We start from the raw sequence: 21,412 nt of genomic DNA on the forward strand, positions 1-21,412 counted from the left end.
AAGCCGCATCCCTGCTGGCCTGGCCTGATCCCAGCATCCCTCCTGTACTGGTCCCAGTATGTCCCAAGAGACCTCCCATAGTGGTGCCTCCCTTCCAGATGTTGGTCTTCATTGGGTGTCCCACCAAGGGACCATGAGATGGGCGCAGGGACCTGGTTTCACCCATAGGTTCATGGTTTGGAAGCGCCCTTCAAGCCCCTCCCATTCCAACCCCATTCCCAAGATCCCACCCATATAAATCCAACCCGAAGCAGTTCCTCCTCCCCCAAGCACCATCTCCATGAGGGAATTCCCATCTTCTGGAATTGGGGGGACAAGAGGAGGCCTCGAGGAGCAGTGGGGTGGTTGCATCCATGGCTTTAAATAACATCTTTAAGTTAAGAGAGTAAAGAACACACTAAAGACACACAAGGTCCTTCTCACTTCCCTCCACGGGCTCCTGGTTGTGGGTCTTTGGAGGACGCCCATTGGAGGAGATGGGGGGATGTGGCCTGAGGTTGGACTGGAACCCATTAGAGATGATGGAGGTCATTGGAGGACGTGGAGGTTGGTTCATGGTCATTGGAGGATGACGAGGTTCATGGTCATTGGAGAACAGGGACGTTGGTTCGTGGTCATTGGAGGACGTCGAGGTTCATGGTCACTGGAGGACATTGGGGTTGGTCCATAGTCAATGGAGAACATGGAGAACATTGGAGAACATGGAGCTCCATGGTCATTGGAGGAGATCAAGTTTCATGGTCATTGGAGAACATCAAGATTCATGTTCTTTGGAGGACATTGGGGTTCATGGTCATTGGATGACAGGGAGGTTGGTTCATGGTCATTGGAGAATATCAAGGTTCATGGTCATTGGAGGACATGGAGGTGGGTCCATGGTCATTGGGGTGGGTCCATGGTCTTTGGGGTGGGTCCATGGTCATTGGGGTGGGTCCATGGTCATTGAGTGGGTCCCTGGTCATTGGGGTGGGTCCATGGTTATTGGGTGGGTCCATGGTCATTGGGGTGGGTCCATGGTCACTGGGTGGGTCCATGGTCATTGGGGTGGGTCCATAGTCACTGGGTGGGTCCATGGTCCCCGGATGTCCATGTCCATGCGGGATGCTCTCAGCCCAGGAAACAGGCCGGGCCCACCTCGAAGCCGCCTCGTCCCATGTGCAGGAGGTCCCGGAGCGGGAGATGCTCCGGGTGGGGGGTGAGAACCTCCAGCACCGTCCGCCCGGAGCCCGACTGCGCCTGTGGAGGGGGAGCAGGGTCAGCATGGGGGGCAATGGGGCGATGGGGGGCAATGGGGGGCAATGGGGGGCAATGGGGGCTCCGGGAGCACCAGGAGGACCAGGAGCACTGGGAGCACTGGGGGCGCTGGGACCTTTGGGAGCACCAGGAACACCGGGAATATCCCCACCTCCCCCCACTTGACTCACCCCACAACCGTCCATCACCACCTTGACGTAGGGGCTGGTGCCCCCGAGCTCCTCCTCGTTGGCGGCCAGGAAGCGGATGCCATTCCCAGCATTCCCAGCATTCCCAGCACAGCGGAAGGTGACGTTCTGTCGAGCGGAGACACTGAGGAGCCGCAGGAAGGTCACCTGCACCACGCCGAGGGCTTGCCCATCCGAATCCATGTAGGAGAACTGCGGGAGCATGGGATGAGTTCATGGATGGAGACGGATGGAAGAGGAACCCTCATTCCCACCATGAATGGCCATCATCATCCTCACCCTATTGCCCTCCTTGGCTTGACTGGACCATCCTTGGGCCATCTTCTTCTCATCCCAAACCTGGAAGTGGATATGGAGCCGTGGATGAGGCGTTGAGGACCTTCATCCACCACCTCCTCGGTGGCCACCACTCACCTCCTTGCTGGGGAAGACACAGGTCTCTGCTCCCACCCGGAACCTGCACAAGACCTTGAAGGCATCTCGGGCACAACCTTGGTTGGGATCAACCCAATAGTGACCTGGAGCAAGGAGAAGATGATGAAGGTCAAAGCCATGGATGGGGCCACCATCCTCTTCCTCCCAAGTCTCTTGGGTGCTGCCCACCATCGGGGAGCCCCGGGTGGCTAAGCTGAAGGTCCTGGCATGTGCGGGCCGGATTGTCCCGTGTCCCCATGGGGCGCCTCAAGCCTTCGATCTCCTGCTTGAGGGAGTGGAGGGAGCCGAAGATCTCCTCCATGCCGTTGGCTTGGTCCAGCTCCTCCCCAGCTTCATCCATGGGCTCGCTGGCATCGATGGAGCGCTTGGACTTCTTGGGCACTTGGATGGGAAGGGGCTGGATGACTTCTCCAGGGGGACCCTGTGGTGGGATGGGGCCATCAGCACCATGGACACTACTCCAGCCACCCCCGTGGATGTCCTGCTGCACCCAAGGGCAGCTTGGACGGAGCTTGGAGCTTCCTGGGCTATGGAAGGTGGCCCTGACCATGGAACGAGGTGGTCTTGAAGGTCCATCCCAACCCAAAGCATTCCATAATGTGTGAAATCAGGTCCCTCCTCCCCTTGCATGGACCTTGGGAAGCCCAAGACCTCAATGGGCTTGAAAGTCCATCCAACCCATCCCATTCATGATCCTATGGGTGAAACCACGTCCCTGCTCCCATCGGATGGACCTTTGGGACACCCAACCGAATCCCAAGACCCTGATGGTCTTCAAGGTCCATCCAACCCATCCCGTGGTCCCTGGGAGCACTCACCGGGTGGCCGGGGGGTCCCGGGGGTCCACGTTCCCCTTTGGGTCCTGCTTGGCCCTAGAGAGAAGAGCCCATTGGCCACTGTGGGGCAGGGCTGGAGGTGGGGATGGGTGGATGGAGACACCACCCTTGGCTCTTACCATGGCTCCTTTGGCACCTTTGGGACCAGCCGGGCCCTGTGGAGAAAGAGCAGCTCTATCAGCGGTGGGGTGGAGAAGACGAGGACAAGGAGGGGACATATGGGGCTAGGAGCACTCACAGGGAGTCCAGGGGGACCAGTGGGGCCAATGGGTCCGGTAGCACCAGGGATCCCCTATATAAGAGATAGGAGGAGATGGGGACAACCCACCCTCATCTCCTCCATGTTCTCCCATTCTCCTGCCCCACAAGTACTCACAGTTTCTCCTTTCTGCCCCATAGATCCCTGGGGACCAGGGAGGCCCCGGTCCCCCTTGTCCCCCTGTTCTCCAGGAGGTCCAATCAAGCCAATGAGGCCAGGGTGGCCCTGAGGAAACACAAGAAGTCATCATTGGAGGCCACCAATGACGACGTGATGGGTACCCATACAAGGACAACACTTGGGTGACCCATAACTACATCTACCCAATGGGGTTTCGGGTGTTGACCCCCCAGAAGTGGGGTTCATGGTCCTCAACCCATGTTGGATGGAGCTCACCTTCTCTCCTTTGGCACCGGTGTCACCTTTGAGGCCAGGGAGCCCTGGAGGACCCTAGAAGAGGTCCATAGGCGGGCATGTGAGATGTGGGGAGCATCACTTAGGGGGTGAACCCTTGTATGGGGCAAGGGGACAATGCTCACCACTGGTCCCGGTGGCCCGGCTTGGCCTGTGGTCCCTGGTTTGCCTTGTTCTCCCTGGGGAGGAGAAGACATGGTGAGGCTCCATTGTCCACTGTGGTGGTCCTGGTCCTCATCCCACGGTGATGCCCAGCCCCTCATCCCATGGTGATGCCCAGCCCCTCATCCCACGGTGATGCCCAGCCCCACATCCCGTGGTGATGTCCAGCCCCTCATCCCACGGTGATGCCCAGCCCCACATCCCGTGGTGATGTCCAGCCCCTCATCCCACGGTGATGCCCAGCCCCTCATCCCATGGTGCCATCACTTACCACGGAGCCAGGAAGCCCTCTGAGACCATCAGGACCCTGTTTCCCACCAAGACCTTGAGGTCCCACCGGACCCGTCTTGCCCGGAGCACCCATTGCTCCTGGTTCTCCCTATGGAGACAGAGGAACCAGGTGATCCCGATGCCAGGAACACCAGTGGGATCCCCCAACATGGACTTTGGGGTCACCAAACGCTCTCACCTTCGCGCCCTTCTCACCCTGACGTCCTTCAGGACCAGGAGAACCTGCTGGACCCTATGGACAGGAGACACAAAGTGATGAGCAGTGGGGATATCCATGGGGGGTTGATCCCTATGGGATGCATTGGGATCATCCGGCACTTACCCGCTTCCCGAGGGGACCGGGGGGACCGTTCTCACCCGTTGGACCTGGGGAACCCTATGGAGAAGATGAGGAGGATTCAGAGGAGATGGTCTTCATCCCAGCAAGGGGGTGGGGAGGAAGGCAATGGAGGACCCCATGACACGAGGACCATGGGGACCAGATCTGATGGAGGACTCCTCACATCCCATCATTCCCAATCCCATCCCATGCCATGGTGATGCTCAACCCCTCATCCCAAATCTCATAGGGCATAGGGATAGGGATGGGCTATTCCCACCTGGAATGATGGTGGGATTGGCCACTCACCGGCTCTCCAGGTTCTCCATCCTCCCCACGCTCCCCCTTGGCACCATCCTGACCCTGGTGGGAAGCAAAAACCCGGATGAACCCCCCAAATCCCATCACCATTCCCAAGGGAAACCCCATCCAACGCTGGGAGAAGCCTGGAGTGGGCCGGACCCACCACTCACCCTTGGACCCATCTCACCCGGAGGCCCAGGATCTCCTGGGAAGCCAACAGGACCCTGGAACGGGATATGAGGGGTGACCACGGGGACCCCCAACCATCACCCCACACGGGGGTCCCCCCATAAAGCCACAACTCACGGGGTTGCCTTTGGGTCCATCATCTCCGGGGGGACCTTTCCCACCAGGAGGTCCAGCGGCTCCGGCGGCTCCCGCTTCTCCCTTCTCCCCTCGCTCCCCTCGTGGTCCCTATGGAATGGGATTGAGCAGGAGATGCAGGGAATGGTGATGGATAAAGCGGGGGGGGGTGTGACCCATTGGGCTTCACCTTGGTTCCAGGCTCTCCTTGGATTCCTGGAGCTCCTGATTCTCCAGGATCGCCCTGGAATGGGAGGGGGAGAAGTGACCCTCCGAAATCCATGGATATCGAATCTATGGAACTCCAATATCCACGGATAGCACTATCCATAGAACCCCAACAGAGATGCCCACAGAACCCCAATATCCATGGATATCATTCCCCAGAGAACCCCAATAGAGATATCCATGGAACCCCCATATCTGTGGATATCACTATCCATAGAACCCCACATCCATTATCCATGGATATCTCTATCCATAGAACCCCAATATCCATGGATATCACTGTCCATAGAACCCCAACATCACTATCCATGAAACCCCCATATCCATGCCCACCTCTATCCATAGACACCAACATCTGTGGCCATCTCTATCCATAGAACCCCAACAGAAATATCCATGGAACCCCCATATCCGTGGATATCACTATTCATAGAAGCCCAGTAGAGACACCCACAGAACCCCAATATCCATGGATATCATTCCCCATAGAACCCCAATAGAGATATCCATGGATCTATCTATGGAACCCCCATATCCATGGTCATCTCTATCCATAGAACCCCCATATCCATGGACATCTCTGTCCATAGAACCCCAACATCCATGGACATCACTATCCATGGAACCCCCATATCCATGGACATCTCTGTCCATGGAACCCCCATATCCATGGACATCTCTATCTATGGAACCCCCATATCCATGGACATCTCTATCCATGGAACCCCCATATCCATGGACATCTCTATCTATGGAACCCCCATATCCATGGACATCTCTATCCATAGAACCCCCACATCCATGGACATCTCTGTCCATAGAACCCCAACATCCATGGACATCTCTATCCACAGAACCCCAACATCCATGGCCATCTCTATCCATAGACCATCCATGGCCATACCTTCTCTCCAGGAGGTCCCAGATTCCCGACGCCACCAGGAGGTCCTTGTGGTCCCTATGGAACAAGCGGGATGGGAAGAGCCGGGGGGGTCACCCCAACACCCCCCATCGGGCCCACGCTGTGGGGCTGGGTCACTCACATCAGCTCCAGAAGCTCCAGCAGGACCACGAGGACCTGGAGGTCCAGGGGGACCCTAAAGGGGAGGACACGCAATGTGAGGCTGGTTATGGGGTGCCCCCCACCCTCCAAAGCCACATGGCCCCATAGGAAGGGGGTGAAGGACTTACCATGGGCCCCACATCGCCTGTCTCCCCCTTCTCACCAGCAGGACCTGGTAGACCCTATGGATGGGGGGGAATGGGTGAACTTGGGGGGCACAATGGGGTTGGGGGGCAGAAGGGGGTGGGTGTTGTGTTGGTGTCCCCCCCCACTTGGGATAGTGGGAAGGGGTTTGGGGACATGGAGATGGGAGAAGTGTTGGGGGGACCATGGGTGGTAGGACCATGGGGCGATGGGATGGGACATGGGGTGAAGGGATGGACCATGGGGAGCACCATGGGGTGAAGAGCCAGGTTATGGGGTGCTTTGGGCCTCACCTGAAGCCCAATGGGACCTGGGGGTCCATTGAAGCCACGTGTCCCCTCGTCCCCTTTAGCTCCAAAGTGTCCTTGAGGTCCTCGGGCACCCGGTTCCCCATCAGCTCCCTGTGGGGTGGGATGGGGTCAACCACCCATAGAGCACAATGGGACCATGGACCCATGGGGTGACCCCCCCAAACCACACCTCCCTGTGGGGTGGGATGGGGTCAACCACCCATAGAGCACAATGAGACCATGTCCCACCACGGTGGGACCCATGGGGTGACCCATAGAGACCCCCCGATCCATGGTGAGCTCCGGGATACTCACAGCTGCTCCAGGTTGTCCAACTGCTCCAATGGGTCCAGGAGGCCCCGGAGGTCCCTATGGAGGAGATGAGGGGGGTCAATGGGGCACCGTGACCCATAGAGGGCCATGGGGCACCACTGACCCATAGAGGGACGGGGGGACACTCACGTGCTCGCCTTTGGTGCCTTTGGTGCCCTTTGAGCCGGGATCCCCCACTTCACCCTGCGGTTGGGGGGAGAAGATGCTCAGATCCATGGGGCAACGTTGGGGGCTATGGGGGGCTATGAGGTGCTCTGGGGGGACATGGGGGCTATGAGAGGCTATGGGGGGACATAGGGTGCTATTGGGGGACATGGGGGGTATAGGGGACTGTAGAGGGCTACGGGGAGCTATGGAGGGCTATGGGGGGACACTGAGGATATAGGGGGCTATGGGTGGCTATGGGGGACATGGTGGGCAATGGGAGGCTATTGGGGCTATGGGGGGCTATGGGGGGACATGGGGGGACATGGAAGGATATGAGGGGCTATGGGGAGAATGGAGGGTTATGGGGGGAATGGGGGGCTATGGGGAGTTATGGGGGGCTATATGGGGGGCAATGGGTGGCTATGGGGGGGGTCTCACCTTGTCTCCATCCTCTCCTGCCCCTCCGGGGGGTCCGGCCGGACCTGGGAGCCCAACAGGACCCTGCACCCCATCGCGTCCAGCGGGACCCACGGAGCCCTTCTCCCCCTGCGGAGAGATGGGAATGCTGGGAATGGGGTGGGATGGGGCTGGAGGTGGATGCGATGGGGTGCAATGGGGTGCGATGGGGTGCGATGGGGTGCGATGGGGTGCAATTGGGTGCGATGGGGTGCAATGGGGTGCAATGGGGTGCAGCAGAACCCCAATCCCACACCAGCTCCCCCATTCCCATTGGATACCCACCGGAACTCCCTTCTCTCCAGCCGGGCCCGGGGGTCCCTGAGGTCCGGGTCTCCCGGGGGGGCCAACAGGACCCCCCTGTCCTGGAGCCCCCCGATCCCCTGGAGAGCCCTGAGGGACATGGACATGGGGCTCCGTGACCCATAGAGGGCCATGGGGCACCACTGACCCATAGAGGGCCATGGGGCTCCGTGACCCATAGAGGGCCATGGGGCACCACTGACCCATAGAGGGCCATGGGGCACCACAACCCATAGAGGGCCATAGGGCGCCATGACCCATAGAAGGCCATGGGGCACCATTGATCCATAATGTGCCATGGGGCACCACTGACCCATAGAGGGCCATGGGGCACCGTGACGCATAGAGGGCCATGGGGCACCACTGACCCATAGAGGGCCATGGGGCACCATTGACCCATAGAGGGCCATGGGGCACCGTGACCCATAGAGGGCCATGGGGCACCACTGACCCATAGAGGGCCATGGGGCACCACAACCCATAGAGGGCCATAGGGCGCCATGACCCATAGAAGGCCATGGGGCACCATTGATCCATAATGTGCCATGGGGCACCACTGACCCATAGAGGGCCATGGGGCACCACAACCCATAGAGGGCCATGGGGCACCACTGACCCATAGAGGGCCATGGGGCACCATTGACCCATAGAGGGCCATGGGGCACCGTGACCCATAGAGGGCCATGGGGCACCACTGACCCATAGAGGGCCATGGGGCACCATTGACCCATAGAGGGCCATGGGGCACCGTGACCCATAGAGGGCCATGGGGCACCACAACCCATAGAGGGCCATGGGGCACCATTGACCCATAGAGGGCCATGGGGCACCGTGACCCATTGAGGGCCATGGGGCACCACTGACCCATAGAGGGCCATGGGGCACCGCGACCCATAGAGAGCCATGGGGACACTCACAGCAGGTCCGGGGGGGCCCGCGGGACCCTCGTTGCCCTTCAGGCCTGGGCCGCCCTATGGGAGGAAGCGGGTGGTCACTGGGGTGAATCCATAGGGAATCCATAGGGGTCCGCAGGGTCTCCGTTGGGCTTCACTCACCGCGGTGCCGGGAAGCCCCCGTTCGCCAGGAAACCCCCTCAATCCCGCTGGACCATCCTTGCCGGGGGAGCCTGTGGGGCCGGGATCGCCCTATGGGGCAAGGAAGGGGTGGGAGAGCCGTGTCCTGCGTATCCCGAGGGATACCCCACCGCCGGCGCCATCGGGAGCTCACCTTGGTGCCTTCCTTGCCGGATGGACCTGGAAGTCCTTGTTCTCCCGGTGGCCCGGGGGGGCCGGGATGGCCACGTTCTCCCATGGGGCCAGACTCCCCGGCAGCTCCCTGGGTCAATGGGAGTCATTGGAAGCGCATGGAATGGGGGGGGACAACCCCCAGAGGCCAACGCGAGGAGCTCACCTGAGGGCCCACCACGCCTGGGGGTCCCGGGGGGCCGGTTTTCCCTTGGAATCCCTAAGGAAAGGGAGGGAAAAGTGGGATTTGGGGGGTGTTTAGGACCTGGAGTAAGCCTGGAGTAAGCCACTAGTAAGCCATGAGCAAGCCAGGATTAAGCCATGAGTAAGACATGCGTAAACCAGGATTAAGCCATGATTAAGCCAGGATTAAGCCATGAGTAAGCCATGAGTAAACCAGGATTAAGCCAGGATTAATCCATGATTCAGCCATGATTAAACCATGAGTAAACCAGGATTAAGCCAGGATTAAGCCATGATTAAGCCATGATTAAACCATGAGTAAACCAGGATTAAGCCAGGATTAAGCCATGATTAAGCCATGAGTAAACCATGAGTAAGCTGTGAGTAAACCAGGATTAAGCCAGGATTAAGCCATGAGTAAACCATGAAGAGCTTGAGGTGGATCTAAAGCGGGTTATGGGGTGATGGCCCATGGCATGGAGAAGACACTCACCACTTCCCCTCGCTGTCCAGGGTGCCCGGGGAGCCCGTCCTTGCCAGGGGGGCCCTATGGGGTGGAGGTTAAACCATGGGGTGACCTATATGTGGGGCGCCCTATGGGCAAAGCGTTAGGGGACCCCACTACTTACAGGGGGGCCTTTGGGTCCTGGGAAGCCGTTGGGTCCTTGAGGTCCTGGTAGGCCCTAAATGGGGTGAAGATGGGGTGAAGATGGGGGGGATCCACCCCACCCCATTGCACCCCACATGGAGGTGGGACCGCCCTTACCCGCTCTCCTATGGGGCCATGGGGCCCATCGCTGCCGGATGTACCCTAATAGAGGACAAAGGAGAAGGTTGGTTGCCCCACATCGTATCTCCACCCCATAGCCCATATCTCCACCCCATAGCCCATATCTTCACCCCAGAGCTCATATCTCCACCCACACCCCATATCTCCACCCATTGCCCCATATCCCACCCCACAACTGACCTTGGCTCCTGACTTCCCGGTGGCTCCTCGTGGTCCCCGTTGTCCCCTCGGCCCCTTGGATGGATGAAGGTCCATGGATGCTCCATCAGCTGCCCCATAGATCTGTGGGGCCACCCCATAACCCTGCCCCGTATACTCACCGTAGGGCCACGTTCACCCCTTGGCCCTGATTTGCCCGATAGACCCTACAGGAGACATGGATGGAGTTGGGGGTCAGAACACTTATGGGGCCCACCTCCTATGGGGCAGGACACAGGATATGGGGGTGACTCACCCGCGCCCCCTTCTCGCCGTTGCTGCCTGGGAATCCTGGGAATCCCTGGGATCCCTATGGATGGATGGGGGGAGATGTGGGTCGGGGGGGATATGGGGCACAATGAAGGGCTGTGGGGCAGTTTTGGGGGTCCCCCATGGGTTCTACCACCCACCTTTGGACCTTGACGTCCTGGATAACCGGGAAGCCCTGGGACTCCCAGTTTTCCCTATGGGATATGGGGAGAAGAAGCTGTTATGGGATGTTCACAGAGGGGGGCTTCGCCCCATAAGTGTCCCCTTATGGTGTCCTCTCACCTTCTCCCCCACCAACCCAATGGGTCCGGGGTCACCAGTGGGGCCCGTGCGGCCTTTGGGTCCTTCAGGTCCATCTTCACCCCTGGATCCAGGAACCCCAACTTCACCCTATGGGGGGGACACACATTAAAAGGGGGGGTCCTGATGGTGGGACATCCCCTATGAGGGGGCATCAATGGGTGCCCCATGGACCTACCCGGTCTCCTTTGACCCCCATGTCCCCCTTGAAGCCAGGGAAGCCTTCTTCACCCTATTGGAGAGGATGAGGATGGAGACGATGGGCGCCACCAATGGAGATGGGCGCCACCAGTGGGGTGGTGGGGACGTGGGGATGGAACCCACCTTCTCGCCCTTGTGTCCTTTGAGCCCTCGGATGCCATCGACACCCTATGGAGACACTTGGGGTGACCCACAAGTCCCAATTCCTCACGGTTTCACCCCAAAACAGCCACCCCCCCCCCAACCCCAGCACTGACCTTGACACCACGTGGCCCTGGGTAGCCAATGGGTCCTTGAGGACCTGAAGGACCCTATGGAGCAAGGAGGTGTTTGAGCCCCAGAGATGTGGGGCTGGGACTGCCCCATAGATGTGGGGCTGCCCCATAGACGTGGGAGTGGGGCTGCCACATAGATATGGGGCTGACCCATAGACGTGGGGCTGACCCATAGACGTGGGGCTGGGGTTGACTCATAGACATGGGGCTACCCCATAAGTGTGGGGCTGATGTTGCCCCATAGGTGTGGGGCTGCCCCATAGGTGTGGGGCTGGGGCTGCCCCATAGATGTGGGGCAGGAGCTCAGGAGGTTCTTTACCTGGTGGCCTTTCGAACCAGGGGGTCCTTCCTTGCCAGGGTGACCCTGTGGGCAGCAATGGGGACACCTCGATGTCCCTCAAGACCCACATCCCACGTGGGGATCACCAGGATTGAGGGGGGGACACAATGGGTGGCAACGGGGCTGGAGCACCCTTTGGGTGCTGGGGGGGGACACCCCATGGGGGGACTCACGGGGGCACCGTCGGAGCCGGGCATCCCGGGCAATCCCGGTTTTCCTTGGGGTCCCTATGGGAAGAGGAAGGGGGGTGACCACTAGAAGCAATGGGGAGGACAACCTCATGTCCCTCCCCATAGACTCCCCTTGTCCCATAGACCCCCCCTTGTCCCATTGACCCCCCAATATGGGACCCAATTCCCACCTTGTCTCCAGGAGGTCCTGTAGCACCTTGAGGTCCTGGTAGACCCTAAGCATGAGGATGGGGGGTGATGGGGGGTTCGTTGCACCCCCAAACCCCACCATGACCCATAGCAGGTCCCCCCATTGCTCTATGGGGAGGTCCAATGGGGTCTGGGGGCTCACCTGGGTCCCAGGGGTCCCCTGCTGACCAGGGGGTCCTGGTTCTCCTTGAGGTCCCTATGATGCAGGTGAGAGTCAATGGTTGCCACCCCAACTTGTGGGGCGGGACGTGTGACCACAATGTGGTCTAATGGAATGGGGGGGGGGCGCCCCCCAACTCACCACGTTCCCTTTGGGACCCACAGGTCCATCCATGCCACGGACGCCCTATGGAGGAGATGGGTGTTGAGGTGATGGGGGGGCACCACCAGGATGGGTTGTGGGTCTCCCCATGGTTCTTACCGGGGGGCCGGGAATTCCGGGGGGTCCTTTGGGACCAAGGAGCCCTCTGGGTCCCTATGGGACAGATGGGGTGTGAATGGGGGGGGTCTTGGCACCCTATAATGGGTGATGCCCCCCCTATAACACCCCATTACCGCTTCTCCTGGAAGCCCTCGAGGTCCCACCTCGCCATCATCGCCCTATGGATGAATACAAGGGGTGAAGGACGATCCAAGGCGGGGGGGGGCAGGATCCCATGTTGTTCCCACCTCGGGAATCACTCACCCTGTCTCCATCCTCACCGGGGGGGCCCGGCATTCCCTGCGATCCCGGCTCACCCTGTGGCATTCCAAAGCAAACCCGGCTTGAGGGCAACCAATGGGGACGATGAGGATGATGATGGAAAGGGCTGGGGTGGGCTGGGGAGGGGTTGCTTGAGTGACAGCGACGGGACATGAATGGGCTCAGTGTGGCCATGAATGGGAGCTCTGTGCCCAATGGAATTCCGGGTGGGAATGGTGCCGCGGCTTCACGGGTGTGGAGCCAAGCAAAGGGGTTGAGGAGCAGGAGAAGGGAAAAGGGAGTTGGGATGGAGGGAGGAGGTGGGTGCCCCCCATTGGGGATCAGTGGGGTCGGTGTCACCCCATCAGTGGGTGCCCCCCATTGGGGATCAGTGGGGTCGGTGTCACCCCATCGGTGGGTGCCCCCCATTGGGGATCAGTGGGGTTGGTGTCACCCCATCGGTGGGTGCCCCCCATTGGGGATCAGTGGGGTCGGTGTCACCCCAACGGTGGGTGCCCCCCATTGGGGATCAGTGGGGTCGGTGTCACCCCATTGGTGGGTGCCCCCCATTGGGGATCAATGGGGTCAGTGCCACCCCATCGGTGGGTGCCCCCGTTGGGGATCAACGGGGTCGGTGTCACCCCATCGGTGTCACTGTCACTCACCCGGTGGCCTTTGTCACCCGGGAGCCCCGGGAGCCCGTCGAAGCCGCGGTCGCCCTATGGGGGCACGGATGGAGATGATGGATGGGGATAGGGATGGGGATGGGGATGGGGATGGGGAGGACACCCATGGGTGGGGAGGAAGACCTCTGGGTGCTAGCTGGGAGCTGGGAGCAACTGGGAGCGTGGAGCAGCCCCATAGAGGGAGACATGGAGGAATGGGGGGCGGAGGGGGGTGCCCCACATCCACCCCATTCCATCCCCATCTCAGCCCAGTCCCCATCCCAACCCACCTCATCCCACCCCATCCCCATCCTACTTCACCCCATCCCATCCCCATCCCATCTGTTTCCATCCCCATCCCACCCCATGGAATCATCTTGTCCAACCCAACATCCCCACTCCCAGCCCGGCTTTTAATCCCATGGGATCCCCAGACCCCATCCCACCCCATCCCACCCCATCCCACCCCATAGAATCATATTTTTCCATCCAAGATCCCCATTCCCATCCCAGCGTTGGTCCCATAGGACCCATGGATCCCATCCCACCCCATTCCATTCCCCTCCCACCCCATGGAATCACCTTATCCAATCCAACATCCCCACCCCCCGTCTCTTATCCCACAGGATCCAAACCCCATCCCACCATGGGCTGAGCACCCAAAGCTGCTCCAGATCCCCACAACCACGGTGGGGAGGATCCAATGGGATACTCGGGACCATCCCAACTGTTACCTTGACCCCAGGATCCCCCGGCATTCCCCGCGCTCCATCAGCTCCCGGTCGGCCCTGTGGATATAGGGGGGATAAAGAGGGATAAAGAGGGATGAAATGAGATGCAGGACACCCCCCCCCCATCATTCCCAACCCTTCCAGCCCCACAACTCACCCTCCGACCCGGTTTTCCAGGGGGTCCCGTGAGGCCCTGGGGACCTCGTGGTCCCTATGGAAAAAGAAGGAGATTCCAGACATTGGGATACACCTTTGGGGAACACACACATTGGGATAAGGTCCCCCCTTATCCCATCCTTGGGACTCACCTGGGGGCCGAAGTCGCCGGATTCTCCCTTTAACCCAGTGCTGCCGGGTTGCCCCTGGGAATGCGGTGGGAAAATGATGGATCAAGGATCACAGACACCCCCAAACCCCCATCCCACCCCCCCCCCACCCCAACCTTGTCCTGCTTGAAGCTCCAAATCCATCCTGGAGATGACACTCACCATGGGTCCAGGGCGGCCGGTGTATCCCATGGGACCAGGGGGGCCCCGAAGAGCCAACTGGGAAGGAAAGAGGGGGGGTTATTCCTGGTGTTCCTTGGCAAAGAGGAGCTTTGGGGCAGAACTTGGGGGTCAACCCATAGTCATCACCAGTGGGGTGGGAGAAGGGTTGGGGACCCCATTGGAAGGTCCTTGGGGACCCCATTGGAAGGTTCTTGGGGACCCCATTGGAGGGGCTTTGGGGACCCCATTGGAAGGTCTTTGGGGACCCCATTGGAAGGTCTTCGGGGACCCCATTGGAGAGGCTTTGGGGACCCCATTGGAAGGCCCTTGGGGACCCCATTGGAAGGCCTTTGGAGACCCCATTGGAGGGGCTTTGGGGACCCCATTGGAAGGTCCTTGGGGGGGTTTGGGGACCCCATTGGTGATGCCCCCCCACTACTCACCCGGGCTTGCTGTAGGATGGCCTGAGCTTGGGCCTCCTGCGCCGCCACCACCGGCCCCTTGTCCCCAGCACTGCTGCCGAAGCGGAACTGGGATGGGAATGGGATGGGATTGGGATGGGAATGGGATGGGAACCGCTCCCCCCTGCCCCAAAAAGGGGAGGGGTACGGTGGGATATAGAGGGTTTGGGATGGGGGTGTCATCCCATCGCCTCGGTCACTCACCGGGAGCATCATGGAGGTCCCAGGGGGGCCAGGGGTCCCATCGGAGCCAGGGAGGCCGGCACGGCCAGGGGGGCCCTGCTGGGACAAGGGGGGGTCAATGGGGTGATGGGGGAGGTCAAGGTGATAATGGGGAGTCAATGGGATGATGAGAGGCCAATGGCACCATGGTGGGTCAATGGGACGATGGGGGGTCAATGGCACAATGGGGGGGTCAATGGGATAATGTGGGGTTAATGGGATAAGGGGGGGTTAATGGGATAATGGGGTTCAAAGGGATGAAGGGGGATCAATGGGATGATGGGGGATCAACAGCATCATGGTGGGTCAATGGGACGATGGGGGGTCAATGGCACAATGTGGGGGTCAATGGGATAATGTGGGGTTAATGGGATAAGGGGGGGTTAACGGGATAATGGGGGTCAATGGGATAATGTGGGGTTAATGGGATAAGGGGGGGTTAACGGGATAATGGGGGTCAATGGGATAATGTGGGGTTAATGGGATGATGGGGGGTCAATGGTACAATGGGGGAGTCAATGGGATAATGGGAGGTTAATGGGATGATGGGGGGTCAATGGAATGAAGGGGGATCAATGGGATGATGGGGGGTCACTGGGATGATGGGGGATCAATGGAACAAGGGGGTGTCAATGAGAGAAGGGGGGGTCAATGGGACAAAGGGCTGTCAATGACCCAGTGGGGAGTCAATGGAATGAAGGGGGATCAATGGGATGATGGGGGGTCAGTGGGATGATGGGGGGTCAATGGAACAAGGGGGTGTCAATGGGAGAAGGGGGGGTCAATGGGACAAAGGGGTGTCAATGACCCAATGGGGAGTCAATGGGATGATGGGTGATCAATAGGATGATGGGGGATCAATGGATGATGGGTGGGTCAATGGATGATGGGAAGTCAATGGCATCATGGTGGGTCAGTGGCATGATGGGGGGGTCAATGGCACCATGGGGTTCTCACCCTCTCTCCTGGCTCTCCTGGTGCTCCCGGTGGTCCCTGTGTCCCCGGTGGTCCCGACATTCCCTATGAGGGTGTCAACAAACCCATGGGGTGACGGTGACACCAAGGTGGGTGTGAATCTTATGGTGTGGGTCCCCACCCCCCATTGCATCACCCATTGCAGGGGTCTTACCGCTGGTCCCTCAGGTCCGGGGGGGCCCTCCACCAACATTCCCTACAGGAGAAGAAAAGGAGGTGTTGGGGGGGGTCTGGTGGCACTGGGGACATGGGGGGACATGGGGGGACACACGCACACGTACCGGCTCGAGGACAGCGGGTTCCCCCTTCTCGCCCTTGTAGCCCCTGACACCACGCACAGCCTGGGGGGGGCAGACATGTAACCCCCCCACAATGGGACCCATCAGTGTGGGGCACCCCACGTGTGTGTCCCACCCCCCAAAACCCACCAAACCCCCAGTTAACCCCTTTGATGCGGCTGAGATTAAGGGGTGGGGTGAAGGTGGGTTTGAGCTGGGTTTGAGTTGGGTTTGAGCTGGGTTTGAGCTGGGTTTGAGCTGGGTTTGAGCTGGGTTTGAGTTGGGTTTAAAGTTGGGCTTAAGGTGGGTTGAAGATGGGTTGAAGGTGGGTTTAAGTTGGGTTTAAGTTGGGTTTGAGTTGGGTTTGAGTTGGGTTTGAGTTGGGTTTAAGTTGGGCTTAAGGTGGGGTGAAGATGGGGTGAAGGTGTGTTAAGGTTGGGCTTAAATTGTGTTTAAGTTGGGTTTAAGATGGGTTGAAAATGGGTTAAAGATGGCTTAAAGGTGGGTTAAAGGTGGGTTGAAGATGGCTTAAAGATGGGTTGAAGATGGGCTTAAGATGGGCTTAAGTTGTGTTTAAGTGGGTTGGAGATGGGTTGATGGGGGGTTGAAGATGGGTTAAACATGGGTTGAAGGTGGGTTAAGGTGGGTTTAAATTGGGTTGAAGATGGGTTAAAGGTGGTTTGAGGATGGCTTAAAGGTGTGTTAAAGCTGGGATGAAGTTGGGGTGAAATTGGGTTAAAGTTGGGTTTAACCCCCCCACATTAAACCCCCCAGAGGAGGATGAGGATGGGGGGGGGGGTGTCAAGCCAAGGGGGAGGAAGCAGAGGGACGAAGATGATGATGTCATACAAGCCCTGTGTGACATCACACCACGTTGGAGTTGGGGAGACACATGGGGATGGGACCAGACGGACACTCAAGGACCCCCCCACTTACACCCACTTCTTCGGGGGGGTCCATATAGACGTACTCATACGCCCGGTTGGGACCCCCATCCTCATCCTCATCCTCATCCTCATCCTGATGGACACCGTGGAGGAGAAACACCATTAATGATGGGATGGATGGATCCTTAATGTCCCCCCCCCCCAACAGTGGAGACCCCACCGATGGGTGTCCACCACCCTCATGGTGTTACCTGCGTTGGTCCCATCTCCTCCCAAAAGGTACCATCAGGGTTGTGGGGAGGTCCCGGGGTGGAATTCGGGGTGATGGTGACCCCCCAAGGTTCTTCTATGGGGAGGAGGCCCCCAAGAACCTGGTGAGGTGTTTGGGGGGGTTATGGGGGTTAGGAGAAGGGGTGGACAGACGGACAAGCAAAGCAGTGGGAGATGGAGACACACAAGCAAGGGGGGTCCCCAGAATGGGTTTGGGGGGAGATGGATGAGGGAGGGAGGGAGGGATGGATGGATGGATGGATGGATGGATGGATGGATGGATGGATGGATGGATGAGGGATTCAGGATCATTCTCTACCTGCTGGTAGCTGTTGCCTTGACTCCTGGAGGGGAACCTCAGCCCCATCTTCTTGTCCCCCCCATTCCCGGGATGCTTCCCAAGGGATTTCCCCTTCCCATTGGGTGGGGGGTTCCCATCAGTGTTCATCATCCGTTGGGTCTTCAGGTTGGTGGCCTTGGGGGGGGTCTTGGGGGGGTTCTACCTCGCAGGGTGGTGATGGGGGTGATGGAAGTGATGAAGAAGATGGAGACGAAGAGGATGGAGGTGATGAGGATGGAGGTGACGAAGATGGAGATGATGAAGATGGAGGTGATGAAGACAGAGGTGATGAAGATGGAGGTGATGAAGAAGAGGATGGGGGTGATGAAGATGGAGGTGATGAAGAAGAGGATGGAGGTGTTGAAGATGGAGGTGATGAATAAGAGGATGGAGGTGATGAAGAAGAGGATGGAGGTGATGAAGATGGACGTGATGAAGACCAACAGGGCAGACAATAGAGGGGGGGACACAAGACACAAAACACAAACCACTTGACATGAGGACCCCGAGGGTGACAAGAGGGTGCTGGGGGGCCCATGGGTGCTGCATCCCACCACCCTTCCCATGCTCTTGGGGTAGGAGGACACAACGAGGACGGACACAGATGGACACATGGGACCTTCCCCATGTTACCTCATGGGGGGAACCCCCTTGGAGGACCCCGTCCTCACTACTACTGTAGTAGGGGGGGTACTCGTAGTACTCCTCAGCCTCCTTGGAGGGGGAGAAGATGATGGTGATGGTGGTGGGATGATGGTGGGATGGGGGGGGATGATGGTGATGGGGTGGGAGAAGGAGATGTCACCAAAACCCTCCATAATGGGTGGGATGAGGTGGCCCCATCCATATCTTGGTGGGAAACCCACCTTAAAGTGGTCCCACTCCATGGAAAAGAGTTTCCATCCCACCCCAATCCCATCCAATCCCATCCCAATCCCATCCAACCCCATCCAACCCTATCCCAACCCATCCCAGTCCCACCCAAACCCACCCAAACCCATCCCAAACCCACCCAAACCTATCCCAACACACCCCAATCCCATCCAAACCCATCTAAACCCATACCTGTCCTGTCTCAATCCCATCCCACCCCATCCCAATTTGTCTCAATCCCACCTAAACCCATCTCAACCCATCTAATCCCATCCAAAACCCATCCCAACCCATCCCAAATCCACCAATCCCATCCCAACCCACCCAATCCCACCCCAACTCATCCCAGCCTATTCCAATCCCATCCAAACCCATCCCAACCCACGCAATCCCACCCCAACTCATCCCAACCTATCCCAATCCCATCCCAACCCATCCCAATCCCATCCCAACTCATCCCAACCCATCCAAACCCATCCCAATCCCATCCCAACTCATCCCAACCCATCCCAATCCCATCCAAACCCATCCCAATCCCAACCAAATCCATCCCAATCCATCCCAACTCATCCCAACCCATCCCAACCCATCCCAATCCCAACCAAATCCATCCCAATCCCATCCCAACTCATCCCAACCTATTCCAATCCCATCCCAACCCATCCCAACTCATCCCAACCTATCCCAATCCCACCCAAACCCACTCATACCCATCCCAACCCATCCAAATCCCATCCCAACCCATCCCAATCCCATCCAAATCCATCCCAACCCATCCCAACCCCACTTTATCCCATCCCATCCCACCTCCTGGCGCTGCTGGGCTGGTTCCTGGCCCTGGGGGGCCCCGGTGGCCGCGGCACAACGGGGACCATGGAGCTCACAGTAGTCAAACGCCGCGTGTGGGTCATCGGAGATGAGCAGTTGTTGGATGTCCCCCTATGGGGTGGCGTGATGGGGGGAGAATGGGGTGAAACGGGGTGAAATAGGGTGAAACCCACCACCCAAGACCCCAAAGAACCCCCCCCATGGGCTGAAATGGGGTGAAATACGGGGTGAAATGGAGTGAAATGAGGTGAAACCCACCACCCAGCCCCCAAAGAACCCCCCCAAGACCCCCAAAGAACCCCTCCATGGGGTGAAAGGGTGTTTTCCACACCTGGAAAACCTCCTCATCCAGGATACGTGTCCCGAACACCGTGATCCCATTGGTGTCAAGGGAGGGCCTGGAGCTCCGGGGCAGGACCCGCGTCTCCTGGTGGCCACAGTCCACAACGAGCGTGACCGAGCGGCGCCGGACGCTCCAGGCCAAGTGGTGCCACCTACGGGGACACGTTGAGGTGGGGACGTCCCCATTGGGGCACGGTGGGACCCATAAGGTGGGGACGTCCCCATTGGGGCACGGTGGGACCCATAAGGTGGGGACGTCCCCATTGGGGCACGGTGGGACCCATAAGGTGGGGACGTCCCCATTGGGTCATGGTGGGACCCATAAGGTGGGGACGTCCCCATTGGGGCACGGTGGGACCCATAAGGTGGGGACGTCCCCATTGGGTCACGATGGGATGATGGGGCCACCATGATGCTGGTACCCACTTGCCATCGGCAAGGCGGAGGCCGCGGAAGATGGGATAATCCTCGGGATGCGGGAGCCCGTGTTGATCCTCATAAAGGAAGACGGGGGAGTCCCCGAGCTCCAGCCCCAGCTGCTGGACACCGTCTTGGTTGTAGATGGACAAGAGGAAGGTTTGGAGCCCGGGCTTGGGCCTCACCAGCGCCATGACGGAGAAATCCTCCGGGAATTTCCCTGTGGAGGGATGAGGGATGAGGATGTGGAGGAGGTGGAGCCATTGGGAGGGGGATCCATTGGGAGGTGGAGCCATTGGGAGGGGGATCCATTGGGAGGGGGAGCCATTGGGAGGGGGATCCATTGGGAGGTGGAGCCATTGGGAGGGGGATCCATTGGGAGGTGGAGCCATTGGGTGGGGGATCCATTGGGAAGCGGATCCATTGGGGTGTGGGTCTATTGGAAGCTGGATCTGTCGGGTGGTTGGATCCATGGGGAGGGGGAATCCATTCGGAGGCAGATCAATTGGGAGGTGGATCCATTGGGTGATCGATCCATTGGGAGACAAATCCATCGGGAAGTGGAGCCATTGGGAGGTGGTGGCTCCATTGGGAGGTGGTGGATCCATTGGGAAGCGGATCCATTGGGAGATGGTGGATCCATTGGGAGGTGGTGGATCCATTGGGAGGTGGTGGGTCCATTGGGAAGCGGATCCATTGGGAGATGGTGGATCCATTGGGATATGGTGGATGCATTGGGAAGCGGAGCCATTGGGAGGTGGTGGCTCCATTGGGAAGTGGATCCATTGGGAGGTGGCGGCTCCATTGGGAAGCGGCTCCATGGGCAGGGGGCCGGGGACTCACCCGGGAAGAGCTGGCGCGTGGGGGCGCTGAGCTGCGCCGGGCGCGCGATGCGATAGGACACGTCGGAGCCGGAGCCGCGCTGGGAGCACATTCCCGGCACCACCCGGACCCCCTCGGGCTGGGAATGGAGCTGGAGCAGCCGCAGCACGTCCAGGGGCGCCCCTGCGGGGGACGGCGGGGGGGGACACAGTGGGTGCCATG

General features: G+C 59.2%; 1 protein-coding gene across 1 annotated transcript; it reads right to left on the reverse strand.

Moving 5' to 3' along the window:
• Positions 1-340: 340 nt before the first annotated feature.
• COL11A2 (collagen type XI alpha 2 chain) lies at positions 341-21,395 on the reverse strand (the record flags this gene model as incomplete). The annotated part of the gene is made up of 67 exons (XM_030475475.1): positions 341-1,236; positions 1,425-1,634; positions 1,722-1,781; positions 1,857-1,960; positions 2,046-2,298; positions 2,696-2,749; positions 2,833-2,868; positions 2,952-3,005; positions 3,090-3,197; positions 3,369-3,422; positions 3,512-3,565; positions 3,820-3,927; positions 4,018-4,071; positions 4,162-4,215; positions 4,468-4,521; positions 4,632-4,685; positions 4,768-4,875; positions 4,955-5,008; positions 5,897-5,950; positions 6,036-6,089; positions 6,184-6,237; positions 6,493-6,600; positions 6,805-6,858; positions 6,952-7,005; positions 7,408-7,515; positions 7,711-7,818; positions 8,646-8,699; positions 8,784-8,873; positions 8,956-9,063; positions 9,139-9,192; positions 9,649-9,702; positions 9,785-9,838; positions 9,922-9,966; positions 10,126-10,179; positions 10,266-10,310; positions 10,400-10,453; positions 10,554-10,607; positions 10,696-10,803; positions 10,892-10,945; positions 11,038-11,082; positions 11,172-11,225; positions 11,509-11,553; positions 11,703-11,756; positions 11,891-11,935; positions 12,052-12,105; positions 12,211-12,255; positions 12,331-12,384; positions 12,465-12,509; positions 12,595-12,648; positions 13,257-13,310; positions 13,991-14,044; positions 14,145-14,198; positions 14,296-14,349; positions 14,476-14,532; positions 14,919-15,005; positions 15,141-15,215; positions 16,116-16,178; positions 16,288-16,329; positions 16,415-16,474; positions 17,348-17,431; positions 17,550-17,644; positions 18,072-18,477; positions 18,542-18,622; positions 19,589-19,720; positions 19,941-20,103; positions 20,378-20,588; positions 21,212-21,395. Coding segments are annotated over 67 exons (5,475 nt in total), but the record flags the coding sequence as incomplete, so codon positions are not given.
• Between the last annotated feature and the right edge of the window lie 17 nt (positions 21,396-21,412).

The sequence above is a fragment of the Strigops habroptila genome, unplaced genomic scaffold (assembly GCF_004027225.2).
Source record: "Strigops habroptila isolate Jane unplaced genomic scaffold, bStrHab1.2.pri NW_022045639.1_ctg1, whole genome shotgun sequence".
In the NCBI taxonomy this organism is placed as follows: domain Eukaryota; kingdom Metazoa; phylum Chordata; class Aves; order Psittaciformes; family Psittacidae; genus Strigops; species Strigops habroptila.